At 44.1% G+C, this 22,444-nt stretch overlaps 1 protein-coding gene across 1 annotated transcript; it reads left to right on the top strand.

Annotated features, from left to right (window-relative positions):
- Positions 1 to 2,736: 2,736 nt before the first annotated feature.
- Positions 2,737 to 4,801, top strand: LOC119354368 (protein C2-DOMAIN ABA-RELATED 8-like). The gene is made up of 4 exons (XM_037621101.1): positions 2,737 to 2,987; positions 3,899 to 3,994; positions 4,228 to 4,511; positions 4,682 to 4,801. Exons 1-4 carry the CDS (start codon positions 2,865 to 2,867, stop codon positions 4,752 to 4,754), a joined length of 576 nt encoding a protein of 191 aa, XP_037476998.1. The 5' UTR covers positions 2,737 to 2,864; the 3' UTR covers positions 4,755 to 4,801.
- The last annotated feature ends 17,643 nt before the right edge of the window (positions 4,802 to 22,444 follow it).

The raw sequence follows: 22,444 nt of genomic DNA, 5'->3' as shown, positions 1-22,444 counted from the left end.
AATCCCGATTTCACCCGAAACTATTCCGATGTCCAAATATAGGCTTCCAATATATCAATCTTTATGTCTCGACCATTTAGAGACTCCTCGTCATGTCCGTGATCATATCTGGGACTCCGAACTATCTTCGGTACATCAAAACTTTAAGCGTACGGACCCTACGGGTTCAAGAACTATGTAGACATGACTGAGACTCGTCTCCGGTCAATAACCAATAGCGGAACCTGGATGCTCATATTTGTTCCTACATATTCTACAAAGATCTTTATCGGTCAAACCGCATAACAGCATACGTTGTTCCCTTTGTCATCGGTATGTTACTTGCCCGAGATTTGATCGTTGGTATCTCAATACCTAGTTCAATCTCGTTACCGGCAAGTCTCTTTACTCATTTAGTAATGCATCATCCCACAACTAACTCATTAGTTGCATTGTTTGCAAGGCTTATAGTGATGTGCATTACCGAGAGGGCCCAGAGATACCTCTCGGACAATCGGAGTGACAAATCATAATCTCGATCTATGCCAACTCAACAAGTACCATCAGAGACACCTGTAGAGCACCTTTATAATCAACCAGTTACGTTGTGATGTTTGGTAGCACACAAAGTGTTCCTCCGGTACTCGGGAGTTGCATAATCTCATAGTCATAGGAACATGTATAAGTCATGAAGAAAGCAGAATCATCGTGCTAAGCTAACGGATGGGTCAAGTCAATCACATCATTCTCTAATGATGTGATCCCGATTATCAAATGACATCTCTTTATCCATGGTTAGGAAACTTAACCATCTTTGATTAACGAGCTAGTCAAGTAGAGGCATACTAGTGACACTTTGTTTATTTATGTATTCACACATGTACTAAGTTTCCGGTTAATACAATTCTAGCATGAATAATAAACATTTATCATGATATAAGGAAATATAAATAACAACTTTATTATTACCTCTAGGGCATATTTCCTTCACTCTCTGTATCCAATATAATTCCTCTTGATCCATCAGATTTTCCAAAAGTACTTGCACCTCCCTTAGCCTAGCCCGAGACTCTAAAGTGTTTGGTCCCAAGCGAAGTTTCTCTAGTTCTTTCTTTAGCTTCCTTATGCGCTTCTTTGGGCTTTTGAGAACATTGCGATCCCAATCGTGGAGGTCCGCGTGGACAGCCTTGGTCCTGTCAGCAAGAGAGGGTCTAGTACCTGCTGCCTTTGCTCGGTCCCATGCCGATTTGACTATCTCATTAACAGTTTCCTCCTGAATCCATCTCGCCTCAAAATGCAGGACACCTGCCGGGCTGACAAAACGAACAGCTTCCTCATATGCAGTATCAAGTATTAGTGGTCGGTGATCCGAGTGGACATGTTCATCATTAGTAACTGCAGACAAGGGGAACTTCTGCAGCCATGCTTGGTTAGCAATAAGTCTGTCCAACCTCTCCCGAATCTCTCCTCTTTGCCACGTAAAGCAGTCACCCTTGTAGCCTAGGTCTTCCAGGCCACAGTCCAAGAGGCAATCACGGAAAGCTTGCATCATGCTATTAGACCTAGCATTACCTCCCTCCTTCTCTGAAGCAAACATGATCTCATTGAAGTCTCCATAGACCACCAAGGGATGTGATCCTTTTGCATGGAGATCACACAAGAACTGCCAAGATAAAGAACGTTGATCCCATGCCGGAACACCATAGAATCCTATCAATCTCTAGTCTACCACATCATCGTCCATAAATAAAACATCTATAAAATTGGCCGATTTATAATTTAGGAGCACATCGTGATCTTTCATATAGAATAACACAAGGCCCCCTGCCTTGCCATCACTTTCAGATTGATACATGAAATCAAAACCTAATCGAATCCATAGATCATCTGCCTTAGCTTTATTCAAGTGTGACTCAGACAGAAAAATCACACTTGCTCTCTCTTGCTCCTGCATCTGAAGGAGCTCTCGAATTGCTGTGTTTGAGAGCATCCCACGACAATTCCAGGCTATGTGTCTCATTGCTCTTGGCGGTCCTCTGATCCAACTCCACCAAGACAAATTGCCACAACACCTAAACAATTCACCGCATCTATGAAGCTCTAGAGCGCCACTTCCCCGTGAGAATCTCAGAAAACCATGCACGGTATGCCCCTCCGATCAAAACCGGCTGAGTAGAGAACTTCTCTACATGATTCATATGTCGCTTAGCTGGCTAGCTAATGTTGCCGGCTAGCCTTTTGTCTCTGTATCGAACGCACCGCGAACGCTTTATTTTTCTGATTAATTTCTCTATCGCACACTGGCATATGGACCCATGTTTCTAATGTGTGCTAACATGGCATCTGTCTGGGTGTAGGGCGTAGCGGGAGACGTTGCCAGGACCATATTGGAGTGTATCATCGTATATAAGGACCATAGTGGAGCATTTCATGACTTTGATGACCATCGTGTTATACGTCGGGGAGTATAAGAATTGTAGCTGTAATTATCTCGGATTTGGGACATGTGCTACTGCCCACAGCGTAAACCAATTTATGTTGACACATCCCATGGAAGATAAACGAGTAGGATACAGGATATGCAAAGCTTTCTGAAATACGTAGAAGAGGCGGCAGAATTCGCAATTTACTCGACACAAATTAATACTTACTATTAATTTCAAATATTGCCCATTATTGTCCACGAGGTAGGCGAGGCCCGAGGGTCCCCATAGTTGGCGGAGCCGCCTATAAAACCGGGTGCCGGCCGCCAGCTGTTGGCCGCATCCACCCTGCCACCAGCTGTTGGCCGCATCCACCCTGCCACCAGCCCGCTACCCGCTCCTTAATTCTCTCTTCTCGCCCTACTCCCATCCCGTGGCTAGAAGCCAAGAAATTTGTCTGCCATGGCGTCGGAGCCGGTGATCGGGAAGCTCAGCGTCCGCATTGTCCGAGGCCACAACCTCGTCATCGCCGACTCGCTCACCCACACCAGCGACCCCTACGTCGTCCTCTGCTACGGCTCCCAGGTCAGATCCTCATCCCCTTCTTCCCAGTCCTTGGACGTAGGAGCCATGTGTTGCTGCCGGCTGCTGAGCGCGGCGTGGCAAAGGTCGCGGCCAACGACCCACGCATACATAGTTTACGGCCGCATGGCACTCAGGGGATCGGGGTCAGGGAGGGTGACGATCTTCTCCGAACTCGTTTTGTGCTCACAAGATGTTCGATAGATCAATAAGTACGGACCAGCTATTTCTTGCTGTTAAGCTGGTTCTTATATTCTCATATAGTTACACCAGAGAGGCACCGATTAATACCTTATAAACAGGTTTTGAAATGGTTGATTTGAATCAGACTAGTTCCCAACTTGGTCATGGAATTTCAAGACTGACGCATTTGGCCTGGCGTGCAAACAGGACATGTTATGTTTTGCAGCATGTTGAACTGAACTACTGAAGAGCAGTATATCAAATCATGAAATAAGTCAAGCTCAAAACAAGAAAATCGTGATGGAAATGTGAATGTCCAGTTGTTTAACTGAAGAGCAGAGTACCAAAACCTAAAAGTTCACCTTCAATCGAAAAATCATGATGTTATGTCCATTTAGTTGATTACCTACCCAATGGTTTATATAGTACAATCAATAGTTCTGTACGAACAGGTCTGGTTCTATTTTATCTCCTCGTGGAATTGTTGCTAGCCTTTGATAGAGTTGGTTGAATGCTATAAATTTTGGACAGTAGCATGATGTCAGATTTTCAGTTCACAATTATGCACTATTTTTTTTTGAAAAAGACAATTATGCACTATGATTATATAAACTGTAATTTCTACAGTTGACTTCAGGTTCAGTGACATGGACAGCTATCGTGTCTCTCAGCATTACTGCTAATTTCATTATCTATCTGTGTTACTGAAGTTTTATTTCCTCATGGTGTAGAAGGTGAAGACTAGCGTTCAGAAGAAAAATGCCAATCCCTTATGGAATGATGTACTGGTGCTCCCTGTCACAAATCCTACAAAGCCAGTGAAACTTGTAAGTTTGCTGTTTGAGTTTCTTCATCAAGTAAACTCTGCTAAAATTTTGTGTGTACATATTTTGTTTAACCTGAAGTTGAAAGGAACTTCAGTTAACAATGATTGCATGGAATTTTCTTTTGTGCTGAAACATGAAAAATAGGGGGGGCCCTTTACACCATAGATCCATAGATGGTTGGTGAAGATATGAAATGAACACTTATATATCCACCTGGCAAAAACATCATGCAGGAGGTTTTTGATGAAGACAAATTCACAGCGGATGACAGCATGGGAGTGGCTGAGTTCAATGTAACTGATATCTATGACGCTGCAAGGCTGGATCTAAAGCATGCCTCTGATGGAACCAGGATCAAGACGATCTACCCGGTTGGCACAAACTACCTTGGCAGTGAGAGCCACGTATCGTGGAAGAATGGCAAGGTCGTCCAAGACTTGATTCTGAAGCTGAAGAACGTTGACAGTGGCTCTGTCGTGCTACAGCTGGAATGGGTTCACGTCCCTGGTGTTACCCTGTAAGGTACGCCCAACTGAATGTTATTGCAACCTGGTTTGATGAAGCTGCAGCTATGGGTTCCTGTTCCTGGTGTCAGATGTGTTAGCAATTTGTGGATGTTGTGGTTTGTAGTGTATGTGCTGTGTGTGCGTTATTGATTTCAGCTTGATGTATGCAATGTATTTGTAGTACTGTGGTTGTGAAGTTCATGCTTGAAGTTGAACAAATAAGAGACACCGTTTGTGCTTACACTGAGGTGTAATTTAAGAATTCACGGCTTAAATTCAAAGATTGGTGGTAATTAGTTTACATAAATTTTCACCTGAATCAACATCGTATGATGGGCTCGCAGAGCAACCAAAAACAACACAAATTGATAGCGTTCACCCGGCTGATCATACGCGGCTGCCTCCATGATCTTCTGATCAATCTTTACTCATATATTGCGGAGCAACCCAGCTCGTACTCGGCTCTGTTAGAGCCCCGCTGCTAGACGCGTAGCGCATGCAACACATGTCCCCCCTGCGTAACTTTCTCTCTCTATACCATTTCTGCAAATGAGGGGGATGTTGTGAGCTGGTGCAATGGACGGCTGGCTACGAGTGAGGATGTTCTGAGGGCGATGAGCGGCTGATTGCAATGTCACCGGCGTTTCTGAAACATCCCCTGTGTTGCGAAGGTGTGGATGTTGCGGGCTTGCCGAATTGCAACTTCACCGTCATGTCTAAAACATCACTTATGTTGTTGAGAAGGGTCTGCGAGCTTGCCGAATTGCAACTTCACTAATGTTTCTAAAACATGGTCAATATGTGATGCTGCTTTTGCGAAGGGGGGATGTGTGAAGTAAATTGCAACTTCGTGATGTGTTGAAACATGACCAATGTTGTGAAGCTAGACGAATTATGCACCGTGGGCCATTGAACCGCGGCTTATCTGATGGAGGAGGCAAGGGGATAACTGGAAGTTATCATTCGGCCGACGCATAGCTCCCCCCAACTAATAAAATCTACTAGAACATGAAGACGCGCGTTGCCGCGCCTGCCCATTTTTATAGAAAACGAAGTTATAAATCAAAGATGATAGAAGCATGTGATGAAATTTGAATCAGGCATATTTTGAAAAATGATTGGATGTTGCGTTAAGTACAAATGAAGATAATAAAAAAAATGAAATAATATGATGTTCATTATCGTTGGAAGGACCAACTCAAACCACAAATATTTCACTGAAATTGCACTCCTACCACTACATTGTATTGTGGGCATGAAATTCTCCAATCTAAATCTTTCTTGTGGAATCAACTTTTCATATGAAATTGAATGGAAATAGCTCGGGAACTCGATAAATAGAGTCAGAAGAACAACCGTTGCATTTTTATTTTGATTTATGAGTCACGATAGAGTCAGAAGAATCGCAAATAATATTGATTAAATTACACATGCCAAGCAACTAGCACATAACAATGATTACTTGACATGGTTGTCAAATTCAACATTTTTCTTGTTCTAGCATTTGCAAGTCTATGAAGAACAATGATTAGCAACTATGAAGAACAATGAATAGCAACTAGCACGCAACAACAATGATTACTTGTCTCGCAGGTACCCGTCAGGGAGGAAACATAGCCTAGCATTGCAGTTATCAAGGAGGCAAAGCGTGCCCATGCTGACTAGGCATGCCTATCTAATATCCTCGTTCTTTGCCAGTCACCAATGCTCTTTTTCTTGTTCTATCTCTACATTCTAATTTTCAATTTCTTTATGCTATTGCATAGCACACACTAGATTCAGTTTTATGTAAATTCCGCTGTAATAGCACACTATTGTTCTAATGTTCTGCTTGTGTTCTTAAGCTATGTGAATGGGATTGAATGATAATATTCATTTGTTTTTTATTTTGTTGATCACCTTCATGTGGATGCACGATGTTTAACCCAATGAACTGGCAAATTCAATACCTATAGTGAACAACAATTGCTTTCTTTTAACATGTTTTCCCCACGTTAGGAACAATGCTTGTATAGGGACCATTGGACCTGGGAAGAAATCAAAATCTTTTTAGAAGGGCCGTTTGCATATAGAAGGTAACCCATTTTTTATGTGTTTGACCTACTGCTTTTGTAATCACTCGGTTCTAGAAAGATTTTTTCATGCCTAGTTTTTCTTCTGTTCCAGGTTATTTTGCATAGAGGCAACTACTTCCGCGTATTGAATGCTTGAAGTTATGCTTACATAAGGAGGGGAGCCTTCATAGTTACGCAGTGTTGGTTACCTTGGTTCGGTCATTGCATTACTATAATAGCATGGCAAGAATGAACATGGCTATCTAACGGTCTTTTATCCATGCATATATTATTTGCTCTATACGTTTATGAGACTGAAGTCTTTTGACACTCGGAGTGCTTTGTCAAAGCATCATCAAAACAATCTTCTGTTTGATTTACTCTTTACAAGTTTCAGGTAATTGCTGCTCAGAGCTTTGGCAAACCTCAAAAAGGGTAGATCACTCTCTACCTTGTGATCATAACTCTTGATACGGGTTCTAAGTATTTTTCATCCGGTGTTTCAAGAATTTCTTCCATCTGGTTTGTTGGCCCCATTTATCTACTTGTTGTATCTTTCGGATTCCCTAGACTTGTGGTGAGGTACCCTAATTAAAATGGCTTGTTATTTATTTTTGCATCATCATTGCAACATGCTATCATGTAATCATGCTTTAATTTCGAAATGAGGCTGAATTAAGCCCATACGAATTAAGTGCAAACCTTAATTAAAATGTAACTCAATAAAATGCGTAGATTAAATTGAGAGATTTCACATGGATATTCTCTTAAAACCCCTACACTTGTTATCCAAATGTTATTAGGAAGCTACAATAACTATTCCAACAAATTATATTGCCATTTTATTAATAATGATTCATTTGACCCCTCTCCTTTTTTATGTTTTAGCATGAGATAGATCCCAAACCTTGCACGCTCCTACGTGCGATATTTGGGAGATTCCAAATTATTTCACAATTTTAGCCCAAGCCTTAATCTAGCAATAGTTTATACCTCATTTATACCATTTCTAAATTTTTTACCAAATCAAATGCGAACCTTGGTCCAAATATTATTAATCTTTTTATGGGGCTTTAGTTCAATCCATAGGAGCTCCACAAAAAATCATGAAACTTGGAGTTCATCTAATGCCATAAACCTTCTCTGTGCCCACTAGCACGGCACAGCCTAACGCCCACAACCCCAAAACTGGCCAATCCCACCACTTCACCTATCTGTAATGACTGAAACTGATAAGATTCCCGTCTCGATGCTCACTATGGTAGTCGCTGGATCAATAGTTAGGACACACAGTGCATGGTGTAATATCAAAATAAACCACATGTCATAAATATTACATCGTAGATCTAGAATTTAAATATTACATACCTACATCGTAGAAAGCTATCATACAAACAAATTATAGCGGAAAAGTAAATAAAATCTTCATAGAATCCATCAACGCCACAGACAAAAGTTAAATATAGACATCGTAACCATATATCGTATCACTTACTCGTCGTATAAACATCTGCAACATGATAAGCTGCAACCACAAGGGTAAGTACGTTGAATATACTCGCAAGTCATGCTAGGTATGATATAACATACCTACATCTACATGCAAGGTATAACAAAAGAATGAATGTGGTTGTTTTGCAGAAAAGCTAACTTTCCCCTGATAACTACATAATAGTCAAAAAAATTGCAGGAAAAACTTTCAATCTATTCATCTTCAATCTTGGTAGTACAACGAATACTAGAAATAATAAAAATTACATTCAGATCCATAAACCACCTAGCGACGACAACAAACACTGAAGCGAGCTGAAGGCACGCTGCTATCATCCCCCCTTCCTCACCGGAGCCTGGCAAACCATGTTGTAGTAGATAGTCAGGAAGTCATCGTGCTAAGGCCCCATAGAACCAATGCACCAGAACAGCAACTGCCGCCGATGAAGAGTGTAGATCAGAAGGATCCAAGCTGAAGACACAGGAACATAGACGAGCGATGAACAGATCCGAGCAAAGACAGATCCGCCGGAGAGACACCTCCACACGCCTACCGACGATGCTGGACGCATCACCGGAACGGGGGCTAGGCGGGGAGACCTTTATTCCATCTTCAGGGAGTCGACGCCGTCTTGCCTTCCTGAGTAGGACACAAATCCTAACAAAACTCGAAAAAAGATCTAAAAGCGAAGTCCTCCCATCGGAAAGGGTCGACATCCACTCCGCCTCCATGGTCCTAAGGCCACTGGAGTTAGGGCGGACCGGCGCCGGCGGGAGGCAAGAGGAACCCTAACTTTTTGGAAGCCGGCAGCTAGAGATCGTGATATTTGCTATAATAGTCAAATTTTAATGTCTTGATACAATTAAATACATAATGTCAAAATCTCAACCATTCCTAGTGGCTAGGCTCACTGAGTTTAGCCGTGGCCATTTTTAGACCTTTAGGTGTCTCTAATTTTGATGCTGCAGCTGGCGCAAATAATCTGCAGGACATGTTGTTGTTTAAGCCTGGCGTACTGGGGGCACTCTCAGGTGCAGTTGCGACAAGGCTGGCTGACCAGAACACGGCTAATGATACTGGAGTATTTACTTTTGCTGCTAGTAAAATTCCCATGCAGGGTCAGAAAAAGAAGAAAGAGAGAAAGGATAGAAAGAAGGGAGGAAATGAGAAGTCAGAGAGTGATCGAAATCAAATCATAGGGAAAAAGAGAAATAACCCTTTTGATGCCCCACAAACGGGTACTGATTTAAAATTTTCTTTTGAGAGAGAGATGGATAGCTATGAACGCATGTTGTATGGTGAGACGAGTGTTTCCTCTAAGAGAGTTTGTATGGGTAGAGTTGAAACTAGGAGGGATGTGGATGGGGTTATTACGCATATAGCGAAGGAAAAATAGGAGGAGGAGGTTTACACATAGCAAAGCAGGGAGTCAGTTGGAGAGGACAGAGTTGCGGGCACTGATTTGGCGGCCTCCGGTCCAGAGGACCGCCAGGAGAAATGAGAGCAATTAGTTGGAACTGCCATGGAATGTTGTCTTCCACAGTAGTTCGAGAGCTCCGAGAGCTTCAAGGTCGTACTTGTGTGGATTTGATTTTTCTTTCCGAGTCGCATTTGAATAAAAGTAAAGCTGACGAGCTACGTTGTATCTTAGGTTTTAGTTCCATGTTTTTAGATGAGAGTGATGGCAAGTCTAGTGATCTTGTACTTTTCTATCAAAAAGATAATAAAGTTGAGTTGAACTAGTTGTCTTCCCATTTTATTGATGTTGTGTTTATGAATGATAATTCTGTAAATTGGCGCTTTACGGGTTTCTATGGTTATACGGCATGGAATGAAAAATATTTATCTTGGGCTGATCTTTGCCAACTGCATTCCCATGTTGATTATCCTTGGATAGTCATTGGAGATTTTAATGAAATTATCTATTTTAGTGAAGAAGACGGTGGCAATGCTAGATCAAATGAAATGATGCAGGAATTTCGTAAGTGCTTGAGTGACTGTAACCTAGAGGATATGGGTTGTGTTGGTGATCCATTCACTTGGAGAAGGGGGGATATCCGTGAAAGGCTTGATCGAGTTGGCTGTAATTTAGAATGGGCAAATAAATTCCCGCGTGCTGTGATTATTAATGGGGAGCATGTACACTCAGACCATCGTCCTTTAATCCTTGACACAGATTATTTTGATAGTAACTTGTTTAATCGTCGGAATGGTCGTGTGAGACAATTTGAAGCAAAATGGCTGAAAGAAGATACTGTTGGGGAGATTGTGAAGACTGCTTGGGAAAAAGCAAAGTTGGCGGGTATTGGTCCCTCTCTCGCAGCACGGACTAGAGCAGTGCATGATGATTTACATTCTTGGGACTGTATAAGTTTGAAAGGACCAAAGAGGAGAATAAATAAGTTAAAAAAAGAACTAGAGAGGTTGAAACATGGTCCAATTAGTGGTGAATCCCGCTCAAGGCAAAAGGAAATTCTAGTACTCATTGAAAATCTTTTGGACCAAGAGGAAATTTTTTGCTTACAGAGAGGTCGAGCGAACTGGCTGCTACATGGGGACCGTAATACTTCATTTTCATAACGCTGCAACGGCCAGGAAAAAAAAGGAACAATATTAGAATACTTCTGGATGATACTGGTGTTTGGAAACAAGGAAATGATCTGAAGGAACATATTATGGGTTATTTCTCCAATCTTTTTACATCGGAGGTTTTATACCCAAATCAGGAAGCTTTGTCTCTTGTCCGCAGTAGAGTGACTACTGAGATGAATAATGCCCTGCTCGCCCCTTATACTGTTGATGATGTTTGTAAGGCTCTTTTTGAGGCGGTTTAAAGGCTCCGGGGCTAGATGGTCTTCATGCTATTTTTTATAAAATATTTTGGCCCATGCTAGGGGATGATTTGGTGGATGAGGTCTTGCAAGCAGTGAATACTTTGTACAATTACATGGGGTTGTAATGATACTGCAATCGTGTTGATTCCCAAGGTCAACTTACCCGAGAAGGAAACCCAATTTAGACCTATCAGTCTTTGCAATGTTGTATACAAAATGATCTCCAAAATGTTGTCGGCGTGTTTGAAGGTTTTACTGCCCGATATTATCAGCCCAACCCAAAGTGCTTTTGTGCCTGGTAGAATGATTACAGACAATGTGTCAGTGGCTTATGAGAGCTTTCATACTATTAAAAAAAAGAGGGTGGGAAAAGAGGGTTTATGTGATATGCACAAAGCTTACGATCGAGTCGAATGGCCTTTTTTGAAGGGAATTATGTTGAAACTCAGTTTCCAGGAGAGATGGGTAAATCTTATTATGAAATGTGTCTCTACTGTTGAGTATAGGGTACGGATTAATGATGTAGAAATTGAAAATTTCAAGCCTACAAGAGGCTTAAGACAAGGTGATCCATTATCTCCCTACCTTTTCCTATTATGCATGGAGGGCCTTACTGCTCTCTTGGCGCATGCGGAGGAGATTAGGAATATTTCAGGAGTCAAGGTCTGCAGAGAGGCCCCTACTATCACAAATCTCCTTTTTGCGGATGACTTATTGATCCTCATGAAAGCTAATCAACAAAATACAGAGACACTTAAATAAATTTTGAACTTATATTGTGTTGTGTCTGGACAAATGGTGAGTGTTGAAAAATCTAGCATATTTTTTAGCCGAAATACGAATGGGGACATTAGAGAACGAATTTGCTCAATTTTGAATATCATGATCGAAGCTCTCAATGATAAGTATCTGGGCCTGCCTCCGCATGTGGGATTAGATAAGACTGATTGTTTTCAATACCTGATTGATCACATTGTTATGAGAATTAGCGGATGGAAAGAAAAATTCTTATCCACTGGAGGCAAGGAAGTTTTTCTCAAGTCTGTTGTTCAAGCTATCCCAGCTTATGCTATGTCGGTCTTTATAATTCCTAAAAAAATTGTAAAGGAATAACTGACGAGATGTCACATTTTTGGTGGGGTGATGACGACAACCAGAGAAGGATGCATTGGATGGCGTGGTGGAAAATGTGCATCTCGAAAAGCCAAGGCGGAATGGGCTTTCGTGATATTCATTGTTTTAATTTGGCGATGTTGGCTAAATAAGCTTGGCGTCTCCTTGAGAACCCAAATTCCTTGTGTGCCACCATTTTGCGAGTTAAGTATTTCCCTGATGGAGATTTATTGAACGCAAAGTTAAAAAAGGGATCATCCTTCACATGCCAAAGTATTATGGCGGGGGTTAATACCTTAAAACATGGCTATATTTGGCGAGTTGGAAATGGTCAGAAAATTGACATTTCGGAAGATGCTTGGACCCATAACTGTGCTAACAGAAAAGTCATCACTCCAAAGGGGCAACATTTGTTATCAAAAGTGTCGGATTTCATTGACCCCTCTTAGAACAGGTGGGATGAGCATCTCATCAGACAGACCTTGTGACCCGTTGATTCACAGCGGATCCTTGCTATCCCTCTGCCTTAGTTTGATGTGTCAGATTTTGTTGCCTGGAGTCATACTAAGAGTGGGATTTTTTCCATTCGATCTGCATATTTTGTTGAGTGGGATTATCAACATGGTAGGAAACTTCGTCGTACTAATGGAATGGGTCGAACAAACTTTAATCCAATTTGGTGTAAGATTTGGAAGTTATCTTGTCCAGCGAAGGTGAAATTTTTTATTTGCCGGACGCTGCATGGTACTCTTCCATGTCGTGTTACGCTTGCTAATAGACACATGAAAGTTTCACCTTTATGCCCTTTTTGTGCTTCTGGTTTAGAAGACACAAAGCAACTGTTGTTTCAGTGCCAGAAGGCAAAAGAGGTCTGGAGAAGGCTTGGCTTAGACGAGATCATTGCTCAAGCTTGTGAAGTTGATCGTGCGGGAGAGGCGGTCCTCGGTTTTTTGTTGCACATGACTGACCAAGATTTATCTATTATGGGGTCCCAGAATATCCGGAAGATGGTTGCCATTACATCTTAGTATTTGTGGTGGGAAAGACGTAAATTAGTGCACAAGGAGAGAATTCAAGATGCAAAACAGATTTCAATGGGGATACAAGCTCTTACGGCTAATTATGTTGTTGCTTCCAGTCCAAGGGCTTCTATGAAAAGAGAGGGTTGGATGAGTCCCCTGGTGGGTATTGTGAAACTTAATTTTGATCCTTATTTTGATCATGATCTTCTTAAAGGTACGACCGGGGCTGTCCTGAGAAACGACGAAGGGAATTTTATTGCAGGGGGTACTTGGAAAATTGATCATTGCATTGATGCTCTAACAACGGAAGTTTGGGCTCTCAGATTCGGTCTTTCACTAGCGCAACGTGCGGGTTGCAATCGCCTTGTTATTAATTCTGATAATTTGGAGGTTGTTGAAGCGATGAATAATGGTGGACGGTCAGCAGGAGCGGCGGTGGCAATTTTTTATGATTGCTATTTTTTGGCGTGTGATTTTCCTACCTCTAGGTTTGAACATTGTAATAGGGAAGTCAATAAGGTTGCGAATGAGCTTGCTAGGTTGGTTAGATTTTCTTCTAATATTGATTGATTTGAGGAGCCTATGATTGAGATTGTACCTTTCCTCACAAACGATGTATCTATTATTTCGATGGAATAAAGTCCTCATGTGTTCAAAAAAAAGCTAGCAGCCAATGACTTCCCCTAAAAAAAGCTAGCAGCCAATGACAGTGGACAAGGTGCACTCTGTTGACCGGTCCACTGACCCTTTTGACCACCACCACACGCCAAATAATTTCTGGTCCTATTAATGTGAATTTATTAATATATAAATGTGGCACTTGTTCTCTAAAAACAACGAAGATGGGATCGATGGATATGAGCAGCTCAGAAATATAGGGCGTGTGTAGTTGGATGGAACGCCACTCCCCGTCAGGCCTGCTAATTTTTGTTCCACAACTCCGCCGGCGAGCCTGGTCCGAGGTTACAAAGCGAAAGCGAGCGTCGTAGATGAAGTAGTCGAAGTAGTCGAACACGCAAAAATAGATGAACACAGACAAATATGGAGGAGACTATCTTTATTAATCAATGATCAATCGTTACAATGATTGCTCCTCGTCTCTTTATATAGGGGTAAAGGGTCAAGGGATAAGTACCCACTTAACGTAAAGTGTGGAACCGGGAGGGGCTAGCTCGTGCGATACGCATGCGGCCGCCGTCACCCCTCGAGGTGACCCGGTTTCCCAACACTCCCCCTTGGGTAATTATCCGTATATCCATGCCTCAAAACTCTGAAAAACCTAGTGGGAAAAATATGGGGAAAGAGCACACAGTATACGTTGTTGTATTGCATGAATTGCCTCGTCAAAAACCTCATGTGAGAAACATCAGGAAAACTCACTCAAGGGAAAAAGAGTACAATTCACTCAACCATCAAGTTGAGTACTCGATCATTAGGATCGAGATTTTAATGACCAGTTTGTGAAGTTTCTCCCCCTGAACCTTGCATCTCTCTAAGTCTCATCATACCGATTCCACGCACACACCTCTCTAAGGTTGACGCTGGTAATGATTTAGTGAGCATATCAGCAAGATTGTCACAGGACTTAGTATGCAAAACTCTCACCTCGTTCAACTGTTGCAGCTCATGTGCATAGAAGAACTTGGGACTAATATGCTTTGTGAGGTTACTCTTCACATGACCCATCTAGACTTGTGCAACACAAGCAGCGTTATCTTCATAGATAATGGTAGGGTTTGTACGGTGTTTTGCCCACATGTATGCTGAATGTGGCCGATCATCCGTCAAAGCCATACAGACTCTTTTGACGCTTCGAATAGTGCCATGATTTCCGAGTGGTTCGTGGAAGTCGACACAAGAGTTTGCTTGGACGATTTCCAGGAAAACGCAGTTCCACCACAAAGGAAAACATATCCGGTCTGCGATTTGCAATCATGCGGGTCCGATAGGTACCCAGCATCGGCATAGCCTATAATAGATAGGTCTTGATTTCTTTTATAAAACAGGCCAAGATCTTTGGTCCCTTGCAGGTAACGGAAGATGTCCTTGACACCTTTCCAATGCCTCTTGGTAGGTTCAAAACTGTACCGAGCAAGCAAACTGACGGCGAATGCAATGTTTGGCCGTGTACAATTTGCGAGGTACATGAGTGCTCCAACTGCACTCAGGTAAGGAACCTCTGGTCCCAGAGTTTCCTTCCCATCTTCCTTTGGCCTGAACAGATCCTTGTCTGGCTGTAAAGATCTTCCGACCATCGGGGTCTTAGAAGGATATGCCTTATCAAATCCAAATCTCTCCAACACCTTCTGGGTGTAGGCCAACTGGTGCACTAGAATCCCATCAAGGGAATGTTCAAGTTGCATACCTAGATAGAACTTGGTTTTACCCAAATCCTTCATCTCGAATTCCGACATCATGTAGGAACTCGCTTCCTCAATATCCTCAGGTATACCGAGTATGTTTAAATCATCCACGTACACCGAGATTATACAGAATCCATCTTGGGATCGCCGTATAAAAACACATGGGCAATCTTTATTGCTCATGTAGCCCTTCTCATGAAGGAAATCACTTAAGCGATTGTACCACATTCTACCAGACTATCTGAGTCCGTACAGTGCCTTTTGAAGTTGAACACTCTATAGACCCCTATTTGCTCTATCATGGTTCGGAACAGGGATACCTTCAGGAACCTTCATGTATATGTTCGAATCTAAGTTACCATACAGGTAAGAAGTGACAACATCCATTAGTTTCATTTTCAAGCCCATGTTTACTGCCATTGAGATCAAGTATCTAAAGGTAACTCCATCCATGATCGGGGAATAAGTCTCCTCAAAATCGACACCTGATCATTGAGTGAACCCTTGAGCGACGAGCCTTGCTTTGTACCGTACTACCTTATTATTTTCATCTCTCTTTTGGACAAAAACCCACCTATGGCCAACAGGGCGAATGTGGGGAGGAGTTTGACAAACTGGTCTGAACACCTTCCTTTTGTTGAGAGATAATAATTCGGTAGTAATTGCCTTCTGCCAATCTTTCCAATCCGACCTTTTCTTGCAATCAGCGAGCGTGTTAGGCTCAGGGTCAAGATCTATGATTGAGGCAATTTTCGTAGCAAAGTTAATGTCGACAATCACTATTGCTTGGTTCAGGGACTCCCTTGTATAAATATAATTTATGGCCATTTCGTCATGGAGCGCATCCGGCGCTAACACTTCATCTACCAAATTTCCCATTATGGGAGCAAGATCCTTTAGATTTCCCACACCGACATGTGCGCACACATCTCCGCTGGGTGTTTCTCCTGTGGGAAAGTTTAAATCCGGAATTTCGTGCATTGAATTTTCCGTACTTGTGCCAGGTCTCGACTGGCTCCTCGTTTCACTTTGGGGTACTTTGGTGACAGGTTGTGATAAATCTCTCTTATCCTTTTTCATCGGGCGTCCCCGGGTACTTGGGATTTGAGAAGCCGGATCTCTCGTCCTTTTAGGCCTTTGGACGGGAGCGGGTATACCATCATTTTTCTTCGGTATTTCAACCCTTTCCGGCGCATTACGCGCGTGCACATGCGATTTTTTCATAGTCTTTAAGTCACTAAAGTGGTCAGGCAGTTGATTTGCTAATGACTGCAAATCTATTATCTTTTGGACTTCTCTCTCAGTCTCAGCAGTGCACGGGTCATGAGCGTGGATTCCCGTGGCTTGCCACGTGATTTCTCGACTTTTAGCATCAAGGGGTTGATTCTCTCCCCCTAAAGTCAGGAAAAAATCCTCGTCAAAAATGCAATCAGCAAAACGAGCCGTGTGACAGTCACCTGTCATGGGGTCCAGATACCTGATTATGGACACAGTCTCATAACCAACGTATATCCTCGACTTACGGAGCAGGCCCATCACCGATCGCTGAGGTGGTGGTATTGGTACATATACCTGGCAACCGAACCTACGAAGGTGGGAAATTTTTGGTGCCGACCCTTGCGCAAGCTGAACAGGAAAGTGGATGTTGTAGGCCGACGGTCTAAAGTTGATGAGATTGGCAGCGTGTAACACTGCGTGGCCCCAACATGTAGTTGGTAAATTACAACCCTGCAGGAGTGGTCAGGCAATGAATTTAATTCTTTTAATCAATGCCTCGGCAAGTCCATTCTGTGTAGGAACATGCGGTACCGAGTGCTCAACTTTGATTCCCATTGCCATGCAATAATCATCGAACGCCTTTGAAGTAAATTCTCCGGCGTTGTCCATTCGAATAGATTTTATACGATAATCAGGGAAATTATTCCTCATTTGTATGATTTGAGAGATCAGCTTTGCAAAGGCATGGTTCCATGTTGACAGCAGGCAAACATTGGACCATTTAGAGGAAGCATCAATGAGCACCATGACGGCCCCATGAGGGGCTGAATTGGACCGCATATGTCCCCTTGGATACGCTCCAAGAACGCGGGGATTTCATCCCTCACCTTGAGGGGCTATGGCCTAATGACTAACTTCCCCTTAGCGCATGCGGAGCACACGAAATCATCGGGATTTGGGAAGTTCTTCATGTTAACATTATGACCATGCGAGTTGTTTATTATATTTCTCATTATCCTAAGTCCGGATGGCCTAACCTATCATGTCAGAGGCAGAAGAGTTCAGAGCTTCTAAAAACAGTCTTGAGGGTAGTGTACACGGGCGGTGCTACTATTTTAGTGTAGTATAGCCCTGTGTCGAACGAAGGAAGCCTTTCGATAACATGTTTACCATTTGCATCCCGCTTTGTGATAAGTAGGCACTCCTTCCCGTTCTCATCATCGGTCTCAATATGAAAACCATTGGCGCGGATGTCTCTAAAGCTCAAAAGAGTATGAGTCTGAAGGAAATATGCCCTAGAGGCAATAATAAATTTATTATTTATTTCCTTACTTCATGTTAAATGTTTATTATTCATGCTAGAATTGTATTAACCGGAAACATAATACATGTGTGAATATATAGACAAACATAGTGTCACTAGTATGCCTCTACTTGACTAGCTCACACTACAAAAAAAGACACATCCATGACATTTTGGGCCAAATGAAAAAAAATTGTCATACATATGACACTTCTATGACGATAATTGTGACAAAACCCGGTATCATCATAGATGTGGTGGGCTCCTACTTCTATGACAAAAAATCATGACAGAAAATGGGCTTTTCGTCCTGGGCGGGCCGGAGACGCAGCTGCATGACATTCTTTGGGCCGTCCACGAAGGAAAAAACCGTGGTAGAAGCGAGGGCGAGGAAAATTTCGAGGAGTTCCCGATTACGGTGGGAGGTCGGGGGCCGAGTGATGCATGTTTCTCTTGTACACGTACGCGCGTGTGTGCAAGGCGTTGGCTCTAACTGAACCCGAGCGAGGCATTGGGCTCTAACTGAACCCAAGAGATTGCACTATAGGCTACGCGTTACTGAACCCGAGCGATCGATCGATGGCTGTTAACTGAACCCAATCGAGCGATTCCTTCACTACTGGTGCTAACTGAAGCCGATCGATTGGTTGAACAATGAGCTTTGTGGGGGTGGATGAACAGTGAGCGGTGGTGTTGCCTCTGGATGAACAGGACCCAGTGGTGTGGAGGGCTGGATGAATAGTAGATGATGGAGGGGTGCCCGTGGAGGGGTAGTTGAACAGGACCCCGTGGTGTGGAGGGCTGGATGAACAGTAGACGGTGGAGGGGTGGTTGAACAGTAGCCAGTGGAGTAGCGCGCGGTGGAGGCTGGATGAACAGGAGCCCGTGGAGGCTGGAGGAGGTTGACGGTGGAGATGAACAGTATCTCGTGGAGTCCCGTTTTGTGGTATGCCACACCCCTCCCGATGAACAGGACCCCCGTTTCGACCGTAGGAGGTCCGTTTTGTCCGTTTTGCGGTACGCCACACCCCTCCCGATCAACAGGACCCCCGTTTCGACCGTAGGAGGTCTGTTTCCTCTGTTTTGCGGTACGCCACACCCCGCCCGATCAACAGGACCCCCGTTTCGACCATAGGAGGTTCGTTTCCTCCGTTCTGCGATACGCCAGGCCTCGTTTCCATCGCCTGTTCTGTCCAAGCCCTCCTGATGAACACGACCACGCATTCTGTTCCAACCGAGCCTGTTGGCTCCCACGCGTTCCGTTGCCTCCCGATGAACACGACACATTCCGTTGCCTCCCGATGAACACGGCGCATTCCGTTGCCTCCCCATGAACACGACACATTCCGTTGCCTCCCCATGAAGACGACGCATTCCGTTGCCTCCCCATGAACACGACGACGACGTTGTTTCTCCTTTCCGACCCAGCCATGTACACGAGCCCTGGCCGTACGTATGTGCGAGTAGGCGTTCGAGACCCTGCCCATATGTACACATACGTGGCCGTATTTTCTTTCTTGCACCGTGGCCGATGTACGTACATGTACATGCTACGTGTGTGCCTCTACTACGACACGTGCGCGCCTCTACTACAACACGTGCGCGCCTCTACATCGACCAGTATGTACCTACTCGTTCGTGACCAGAATGACAACGCTACGTACGCTTCGACCAGGTGGGTCCCGACTGTCAGGCACTTCCTTGCGTGCGAAGATGTAGCTGGTGGGTCCCGGCAGTCAGGGGGCGAATCGTTTTTTTTTGCCCGGACACACTTCCTTACGTGCGAAGGTGTAGCTGCTGGGTCCTAGCAGTCAGGGGGGTGAATCGTTTTTTTTGCCTGGACGCACTTCCTTGCGTGCGAAGGTGTAGCTGGTGGGTCCCAGCAATCGGGGGGCAAATCGTTTTTTTCGGACACACTTCCTTGCGTGCGAAGATGTAGCTGGTGGGTCCCAGCAGTCAGGGGGTGAATCGTTTTTTCGGACGCACTTCATTGCATGCGAAGATGTAGCTCATGGGTCCCAGCTGTCAGGGGGCGAATCATTTTTTTTTGGAAATACGATGGCCCGTTCGGTAGGTCCCCGCTGTCAGGTGGAGGAATAATTATTTTGCGCGTAATAAGGAGGCACTTCCTTGCGGCTGTCGTGGACCCAACTGTCAGCCTCTCCACGTACAGTCCACGTCCGATGGAAGTCGTTCCTTGACCACGTTGACCACGCCGCGCCGAGAGCACCAGGGCGGTGGACGACGGTGAGGCCTAGGAAGGGGACGACGCGGAGCCGGGGAAGACGTGGCAGTGGATGCACACGCGGAGAGGAGTACGAGGGTTCACTGGTTCGGTTGCGCTGCCGTCGCCGCAGAATAACAGGGGGTATGGGTGAGTGGAGGGATGGCCTGGCCATCAGTGGGAGTAGTAGGGGGCGGTGAGGCCTCCGCGGCAGCACAGCCGGCCATGGGAGGTAGGAGCAGGCGGCACGACCGGCGCTGCTTTGGGCGGCTGGAGCAAGAAGACCAGAGGTTGAAGAAGCACGACGGCCGTTGGATGGACATCGTACGATCACTGCAGCTAGAATCATTTATATTGGCTAAGTTGACAAAGCCCTTGGTACGTCAACTTAGTAGGCCCACAGGTCAGCTTCCGAAACGGTGCGCCCGAGATGTCAGGGGGAGGAATCATTTTTTGGGCGGGTGAAGCTAGAATATCCGAGATTGAAGAAGAAGCACGGCATCCGTTGGATGGACATCCAATGGCCACTGCTGCTAGAACCGTGTGTTGACTATAAGTTGACAAAGCCTTGCATACGTGTCAACTCTGTTTTTTTAGGGGACGCATCAACTTAATAAGGCAAGAAGTGTGTGGCAGAGAACTTATAGCCCATTTGAGATTTGTAACAATGTGTAGCCCATTTTTGAATTCTAATGGAATTTACTACAGCCCATTTACAGTTTGTTAAAAGTACAGCCCATTTCAACCAACCGTTCAAAACACAATTCAATAAAATTTCCGACATTTTGATGGGATCCGAAATATTTTTATCCTGAAATTTCTAGTCAGATTAAATACAATTTCAATATAAATTTATATTGCGTAAAAATCCAACGAAAAATTGCGCTCGCAACAATTAATGTAATTAAAATTTTCAATATCCAAAAATAATATTTTATAAAGTAATCACGTGTTTGGTGCATTTTTTTATAATTATTGCCCAGTTTTTATAATTACATCCCATTTATTATTTCTTAAAGCCCATTTTCTTATTAAGCCTAATGCATCCCTCCTAGGAAAGATTTGCAGCCCAGCGGGGCGGAGAATAACAACTTAACCTTGCCTAGGTATTCCTAAAAAAAGTATAGTTGGGCTAGCCATTTTCAGCTTGAAAAAAATTAATATCTGGGCTGGATATCTGGCCTGGGCTAGACGGGCTACAGCCCGCCCAGTTAATACCTGCAGCGATGTTTTCATTGTTGTTCAGAGGAGAAAAATTAATATCTAGGCTAAACATCGAAAAACTCTGCAGTGCTCACACCTCAAAAACATAAATACTGCTCGAGCTGCTTGGTCCCAGCTGTCGGCCGCTTCTTGTGCAATTCTCTCGTTTATTGACTACTCCCTCCTTTCCGGTTTATAAGGCTCAATTCAAAAATCTCACAAACCAAGGTAGGTGATGAGTGGTGGAATATTTTTTTAGTTTGCAAAAGCACCCAATTAATGCTCTTGTTTTCCTCAAAAAATTATGTTTACGAATGCATTAATTGCAATGCATGCATGCATAAAGTGCATGCATTGGTCAGTTTTCTCTTAATACTTGCATGCAATGATTTAATGCACCTTGAAGTCTGAACATGTGATGGAGAACAACCAAATTGAGCCTTATAAAATGGAAAAACTAAAATTTTGAGATAAGCCCTATAAACCGGAAAGGAGGGAGTACTACATAGGTTGACAATGGTGTGGGACCGTGATGTCAGGAAACCAGGAGGAAGCAAAATAAATTATAGTTATATATATATAATAAGAAGGCACTGGCGTACATGAGGCTATGGACCTGGTGGGTCCCCATTGTCATCCTCTCCAAGTAAAATCATCTCCTCGCCCGCGCGCGCTTTCCGCCCGAAACAGTCAGCGCCGCCAACCCCGCTTCCCAGTGCAGGCGATTGCTCCGCCTTCAAACGACACAAGTGTCGTCCGTCCGTCCATCTTCCGCCCACATTAATGATACGCGGTTGCCGAGGCGGCTACTCCGGTGCCACACGTCCGTCCCTTCGCCCGCCCACCATTGCTATATAAACTACTGCGCTGGCCATAGCCGCAGTCATCCGCATTTGTTCCCTTTCTTCTGTCCACACCACTACTGCCCACCATGGCTTCCTCGTGCTCCAGCGCTCTTCGGGACGGGCGGACGACGGACCACAAGGAGATGGCAGCCATTGCTGTCGACCGGCTGGCCGGCAGGCAGCCGGAGGACGACGATGTCCCAATGGAGAACATGGTAGTCAATGATCCGACGCCAACCCCCTCCTCCGCGCCATCCTCGCCGGTGCATTGCA

The sequence above is a fragment of the Triticum dicoccoides genome, chromosome 2A (genome assembly GCF_002162155.2).
Source record: "Triticum dicoccoides isolate Atlit2015 ecotype Zavitan chromosome 2A, WEW_v2.0, whole genome shotgun sequence".
NCBI lineage: Eukaryota > Viridiplantae > Streptophyta > Magnoliopsida > Poales > Poaceae > Triticum > Triticum dicoccoides.
The sequence above is the reverse complement of the archived record's forward strand: the minus strand, read 5'-3'. Positions and strand labels throughout refer to the sequence as shown.